General features: G+C 38.6%; 2 protein-coding genes across 4 annotated transcripts in view; one reads left to right on the top strand and one right to left on the bottom strand.

The window, feature by feature from the left end:
• The window catches only part of LOC116693544 (very-long-chain (3R)-3-hydroxyacyl-CoA dehydratase), a 9,701-nt gene extending 6,335 nt beyond the window's left edge, over positions 1-3,366 (bottom strand). For both annotated transcript variants that reach the window (XM_032522556.1, XM_032522563.1), the window contains exons 1-3: positions 3,098-3,366; positions 1,441-1,486; positions 1,172-1,245 (exon numbers count right to left, since the gene is read on the bottom strand). In XM_032522556.1, coding sequence (XP_032378447.1) covers positions 1,172-1,245; positions 1,441-1,486; positions 3,098-3,178 — 201 coding nt within the window. In that variant the 5' untranslated portion in view covers positions 3,179-3,366. The remainder of the gene's footprint in view (positions 1-1,171; positions 1,246-1,440; positions 1,487-3,097) is intronic.
• Positions 547-7,125, top strand: part of slc67a1 (solute carrier family 67 member 1) — a 14,596-nt gene continuing 8,017 nt past the window's right edge. Inside the window, exons 1-2 of one of the 2 annotated variants that reach the window (XM_032522527.1) lie at positions 547-560; positions 5,394-5,602. In XM_032522527.1, coding sequence (XP_032378418.1) covers positions 5,441-5,602 — 162 coding nt within the window. In that variant the 5' untranslated portion in view covers positions 547-560; positions 5,394-5,440. Of the gene's footprint in view, positions 561-5,096; positions 5,603-7,125 lie in introns of those variants that run through there. The other variant, XM_032522519.1, reaches the window with a different exon arrangement.

Below are 7,125 nucleotides of genomic sequence, written 5' to 3'. Positions count from 1 at the left end.
TTCTTTTTTTTTTTACTTTGACACACAGAAGGAAATGACAATGTGAGTAGCTGTTTAGTGAACACAGTTTGCTATTTTGCACCTGAAAGGAAACTGTGTTGCAGTTCTTGATTGATTTATATCTTTTATTTTGTAAATAAAAAAATATCAACAAAAAAATAGTGATAAACAGCTGAACAACGAAATAAAACTCCATAATTTCAAGTATATAAAAAAATATTTACACGTGCAAAAAGGAGTAGGAAGAAGTCAAACTTATTTACTCCTACTGCTTTATACATATATGATAAACATGATTTAATAATTTGTGATAAATATGATAAAAATGTGGATTTTTCATCTGAATAGCAAAAGGAAAAGTGCTATTGTGCAGAAGTTTGTATTGGCAGAATCGGTTAAAAACTAGACAAATAATATGGTTTGTGTTTATTGCGTTTTAAAGCACCCACATAATGCTCAGTTTGTACCAGAATAGGTCTACATGGTTTCATTTTCAAAAACACCATATTTTTGTTGTACTGCGCCTTGCTACAGATCCTGTTTTCAACCTGAGTGTTTAGGTCTCTGTTTTAGCTACAGAGTGAGGCATCTCACTTCTATGCTATCCTTGTTGAGAGTTGCGCATGTGCTGTAGCTAGGTAATGATACCATTAGCTAGCTACTGTTTTTCCTACTTTGGTCAGTACAAGGCAGGATTAGCTGAGAGACTTCTTCTAAACGAGGGGACACTTGTGGAATTCCTGCAGAACAGGGACATGGAAGTAGTTCTTTTGGAGATTATGGTGAACTAGTGTGTGTTGTAGCAGTGTTTTGCCATTGACAACGAGCTAGCATGCTAGCCCTAGCATGTGCTACAGTTAGCCACCTCGTCTCGGCTAGTGACATAGAAAGCCATCCAGAGACTGAAGGCAGAGGACAAAACACCCCAAATCCCAGAAAAAGTAATGTTTTTTCATAATATGGGCACTTTAAGTTAAATGCCATCATTTCTGTTTAAATATTTATTTCCAGCTGTCTGTAAGTTGATACCAGACACTGTAGGAAATCAGTAGCTGACCTTGTGCCCTCTGGCATTTCATTTAAATCGTATTACAATGATGCGAAAACAACTTATTTCAATATAACAATGGATTTCCCCTGGATTAGTAACAGATGAATAAAAGATGAATACCTCAGGTCTAACAGGTTCCAGGAACTCCAAACTGAACTTGTATTCATTATCTCCTTTAGCTCCATGGCCCTGTGCTGTGGGACAATAAGATTACATTGTTATATTATAACAGTATTAAGCGTTACAATGTGTTTCATACAAAAATTGCTATCATGACAGATGTCATAAATAATGTTTGTGAAATATTTTAGAATGTTTTCACTTCAAAATTGGCTTGAGTACTTATTAACATGTTTTCCCTCTTTACATGCACCAATGAAAATACTAACCTCTGAACTGAAGTGTGTTGTTTTCTTGCAGGCTGATGTCAAGATCCTAAAAAACACAAAAGGCAGCCATCACAACCAACCCAACACTGAAGCACACAATGTATATTAAAGGATAAGTCTGGTAATATTCGATAATTTCTTACTGTCAACAAAGCCCATGAAAATCAAAACAAATGTTATGTGTTGGTCTAGTTAGACACGTCCTATCCCTTTCTGTTGCACTAAACCCAAAGCCCATTGGTTCCTGCTGGAGGAGTAAATCTGAGAGACTGGGCTCATTTTTGTGCAGAGTTCAAATTTAACTTTTTCTACCAAATGCGCATGGTTCAAATTTTATGAGCCACTCAATAGATTACCATTGTTTTTTGGGGCTGGTGAGTGAAGCAAATCGACCATCCATTTACATATTTTAAAAGCATTTGGATAGTAGATGGTGCTAATTTTGAACCACGTTTGTTGTATTTTGAAAGGCACACAGTTAACCACAGTTTGTGTCACATTGGTGTAATGGAGCTGAGAAAAAAGGATTTATCCCATAATGTTAAATTGGGATAGAAAAAAAGGATTGTTCAGAAACCGGTGTCAAAATTCTGGTAACGGTATTGGCATCAGTAATAAAAAAATAATAATACCCTCAACGTGACAACGTGAAGAACAACGTAGTGTTCTTCTATCAGCCTGTTTCAGTTCTCCGAAGAGGCTTCAATGAGATCCAAAACAACAATTAAAGGCCATGCATCTTTTATAAGACATTTGCCTAACAGATGCAGGGCGAGATGGAGAGAAGGGGAACCTGTATTTCATGTTACTAATGCAAACACACGGCCAGCAGAATGAAATGGTTAGATACTCAGTGATGAGGTGAAGACCAACCCACCCAAAAAGCCTAATATTTTAGATAATTCAGAATACAGGGTTTGACTGGCTTAAACAAATCATTAAACATCTTAGTGTATTTTGAAGTTGAGCAGGGCTTGGTATCTTGGATTGGATTTAATTGGAATATTATGGTATATGATTTTACATTTCAAATACATTGATACTGTTAAATTGAAATTGATTGACTGGTCTGATAATATCAGAAGTATTTGGTTAGTAGTTGAACTATGGAGTGTAGTTATCTACAAAATAAGGAAGTCAAATTGTCATTTTCATCTGTTATTTTCCATTAAGTCATTCATGTTTTATGGTGTTACTTTGGACTACAACTTTTTTTACGACATTACCGTGACGTTAAACAGAAATTCACATGAACACATGCAGACTATAGCATTAAAAGTTAGCTAGCGTTTTATGACTACGATATGACAAATTAAACCCATAACGTTACCCGTTAAAGTTATTTAGGCGGCAAAAAAAAAAAAAAAAATGTCTGTTAGAAGTTTTCTTCTGGGCATCCCAAATAAACGTTAGAGGTCATGTAGCCATATTTTTAACGTTCCTGAACATCATCACTTAAGCTAGCTAACGTTAACGGTTATGCTAACCGTATCGCTACAGGAGTAACGGTACGTTACGTTACACCCACCACAGCATTTACATCGTAATGTTTAAAGGCATTTAAACACATTCGTACTTGAGCAGCAAACGACAGGTTTTTTGTGAGTTAAAGCTGAAAGCAGCCAGTTGGATGCTGTGGTCCTAACGTTAACGTTACCTTTGTATCGCTCAGGTCCACGCGGAGGAAAATCTCTCCGTGCCGCTGAGCCCAGTACACATGAGGAGTGAGAATCTGCATTGTCACTCTGTGGTATCTGCTATCTATATGCCATACAAATGAGAAAACTATAACTTAAAGGGATGAACCGATATCCTCATCTGACAGCCAGTTGAGTTCCGACAACAACCCCCCCACACACACACACATACACACAAAAGAGGCATGAAACAGAGGGATAGGCTATCACACCGGAGCATACTTCCGGGATGCAAGTCCTCCCCCAAAAAGTAAACGTTTTTTTCTTCCTAGGATGGGGAAGGCATGTCCCGCCCTACTCTGATTGACTATATCATTTATTGGTTTACCCTGACATTCTTACCATAACCTCAACCAATCCCACTCCTTTTATCTAAACCTAACCAACCCCACCAACGAAGGCGCCATGTACTAGCCAATCAGACGGTGAATAGGGCGGGTCATGCCTTCCTGGTAGATTGTTAACGGACTATGGCTAGATCCTGGATCGCAGTCATCGTACCCATACCGTCTCGGCACCGATCCTCTGTCATATTTATATATATTTATTTATTTATTTATGACAGCCGGAGAATGACTGTAACGGAACTTTCTAATATGTTTCCCCATGCCTTCGCCATCCTAGGAAAATAAAATGTCTTCCGGTAGGCAGTCGCTCACGGATTTCAAAATAAGAATGTTTTTCCTTGTACACATATTACAATCCACTGCTCATACTATAGCGTGTAGGCTTATCTACCCCTTAGCGGTTTATTCCGTATATTACCACCTGTATGACTGTGCATTTACTGCTTTTTGCACTGCTGAATTATGCTTAACTGCGTTTTCTTGTTTAGCAAAAATCTGTGCTGGTATTCATATCTCACTCCCGTTGGGGGTCATGTCCTGTCTATGCCCCCCCCCCCAGTTTGGGAACCATTTAAAAGTATTCATATTGTGGTTTTTGGTTATGTCAGCTGTGTTCATCAGCAGTGGATCTCTAATTTCACCTCGCTCCTCCTCCTACTCACGCTGGGCAGGAAAATGCATTTATTATCCATAAGACATTTAATAAGGACAGCACAGATCATAATTTATGTTTGTAGAGTTGCTTGATGCCGTTGTGGTTGGGTGTGAATCACATACTCTATGATATTATAAAATTACTGGCCAAAAAAATGCAATTGCAAGTATTTGGGTCCAAATTATAGAGTGGATAAAGTTGTACAGTATGTTCCTATTTATTTCTGTAGCCTCTTGGCCAGGTCATGTTTGTAAATGAGAATTGGTTCTCAAACAGTTTACCTGGATAAATAAAGGTTAAATAAAATAAATGAAATATTTACAGACTATGGTCCAGATGTTACCATGAATATTGGAACTGTCATCTGTAGAAACAGCGGATTCTACCACAAGAGGGCGTAAGAAACTGCCTTTCGTTATGCATATACATTGTGATAATTTCCACTTCAATCAACTCAAAATAACTTAAGGCATGCCATTATACTGCTCAAATGTCCTTGCAACTAGGTGACATGTTGGCAAACATACCGTTTACATGCATCACTTTTCCAGAAGTAGGATCTATATCACTGGCATATTTAGCCATTCAGAATGTGTACTTTTACTTTTGATACATATATACATACATATGTACAAATATTCTGCTTTGGATAATAATTTTAGCATAGGACTATATAACACAATGGTCATCACTTTTCCAGAAGTAGGATCTGGCATATTTAGCCATTCAGCATGTGTACTTTTACTTTTGATACTTTGAGCTCATTTTTAATTTAGGGTACGTTTTTGACAACTATTATTTTGTTTTCTTAAATTGTGGTATTGCTACTTTCACCATGAAACAGATGTGAATTATTGGAGAATACTTACTTCCGAGTACTGCAACTTTTACTTAAGTAAGGTAAAAAAACTTTTTACCCTATATGGTTTAATCCATGTAAGTAAGAAAACCGAAAAGTACGATTACAGTAGGATTTAGTGAATGCATCACTGTAGAAACCTTCCCAATTTCCGGGCCACGGGACTTTATTTAAAGACGTTAATGTTCGTTAACATAAACAAACATTTGAAAATGCTTTTTCGTAACTAGCTAACGTTAACTCTATCGCCTTCCGGTCGCCCATCTGTTCAGTTCCAAGGTACAACTAAAAGGTTGTACCTTTTAGCTAGATTATGTGAGAGTCCACCGAGTCAAAGGGTATTTTACTGGACAAATAACACCTCGAGCGTTTCGCAGGTTGGTTCCCGCCGGCAGCTCGACTCTCCGCGGTAACATTAAACGGGTTTTCTACGTGAAGCAAAATGAGTCGAAGAGGAGAAACAACCGGGGAAACCTCCAGAGCTTCAGCTCCCACCCGGGCTAACGTTACCGACCAAGCGAAGAGGAAGACAATTATTCACGTCGTTTACCTCATCGCCGCTTTGGATATCACATGGATGTTTTTACAGTTTTCTGTCACCCCTGTAAGTATTTGTGTTCTGGCCAGAGCAGGAAGCTAAGATTTCCGTGCCTGTCGTGAACGTAATTGGACGCGTCACTGATGTTGTTGACAAATGAACTATGCTTATGTTAAGTGTAAAAGTGATTATGTGTCTTATATGACACGCTAACAGTAGTTGTCTTTGTTAAAATTACACTAATTTACAGCAGCACCTTTACTTCCTCAGTTGGGGGCAGTTCCTTTAATACCACATTTCAAAAATACTTCATTGCAAGTAAATGTCCTGCATTCACAAATGTACTTAAATAAATGTAGGCCTACATACGTATTATCAGCAACATGTACTTGCATGGACTTAATCAAAAGTTCTCATTATTGCAGTCAGATTGACTTATGTCATTGTTATATAACGTTAATTATATCCAGTGCTGGAGGATGAAGCCTATACTGAGGGTCTGGCAAAGCGAGACTACCTAATACCAAACACATTTTAAGACATGTACAAATATTCTGCTTTTTATAATAATTTTAGCATATTCATAACACACTGGTCATAGTGTAGTGCGTATCTATCCCTCAGCTGTTTATTCTGTATTTTGCCACTGTGCACATGGCTCTTCTTTTTGCACTGGTGTTTAGATGCTTAACTGCTTTAGCAAAAAATATTTCCTATACTGGTATTCATCTCTCACTCCTGGTGGGGATCCTGTCCCTGTCCCCCAGGTTGGAAACCACTGTGCAAAAGCTGTCCGCTGTGTTCATCAGCAGCTGCCTAGTGTTTAGCAAAGTCATTATTTAAAATCGGAATAGCTTCAATAAGGCACATTTACCTCCTCTAACTGGTACTAAAATTTAGTATTCAGATACATACTGTTTATTTAGTTACTTTCCAGTTTCCACTATTTGTTTTTAAGCAATAGGCCACACACAGAATGCAGACTATGCCAGAACTGCCTGCTTGGGTACATTGTTCAATGAAGTTCCAGGGACTTGGATGAACTGGACAAATCCAGGTGGTTTATTGTTTTAGGTAGACTGTTGTACAGTCTTGTGACCACTATTACCTTTGGACTAGAGGCTGCAAGGTAATGTGGCATAAATGGAAATCATAAGACACAATGTAATGACGTAACCAGAGAAACAAAAGCTGAATCCCAGTGCAGTACACATAGACCAATCATATATAGGCTATACGCTAAGGCTTCTCTTTCTATTCTTTGAATAAAATGCTTGAACAGCTTTTTCCAACTGTGACCGTTAAGTTGACAGCAGAGGGAGAGGGAGAAAATTAATTTCCGCCAGCTGCCAAATGCCTCCAGCACACTTCCATCACCACTGCCCCCGCCTTCCTCAAATATAGCTAAAAGACAAACTGGTAACACTAATTAACGACTAATGGGGGTGGTAGTAGCTCAGTCCGTAGGGAGTTGGGTTGGGAACTGGAGGGTTGCTGGTTCAAGTCCAAAGTATGGTGGTGGACCACCATAGCTGGAGCTCTTGAGCAAGGCGCCGAACCCCCAACTGCTCGGGGTGCCTTTCCATGGG

The sequence above is a fragment of the Etheostoma spectabile genome, chromosome 1, assembly GCF_008692095.1.
Source record: "Etheostoma spectabile isolate EspeVRDwgs_2016 chromosome 1, UIUC_Espe_1.0, whole genome shotgun sequence".
Classification (NCBI taxonomy): domain Eukaryota; kingdom Metazoa; phylum Chordata; class Actinopteri; order Perciformes; family Percidae; genus Etheostoma; species Etheostoma spectabile.
This window is presented reverse-complemented; position numbering and strand designations above follow the sequence as displayed.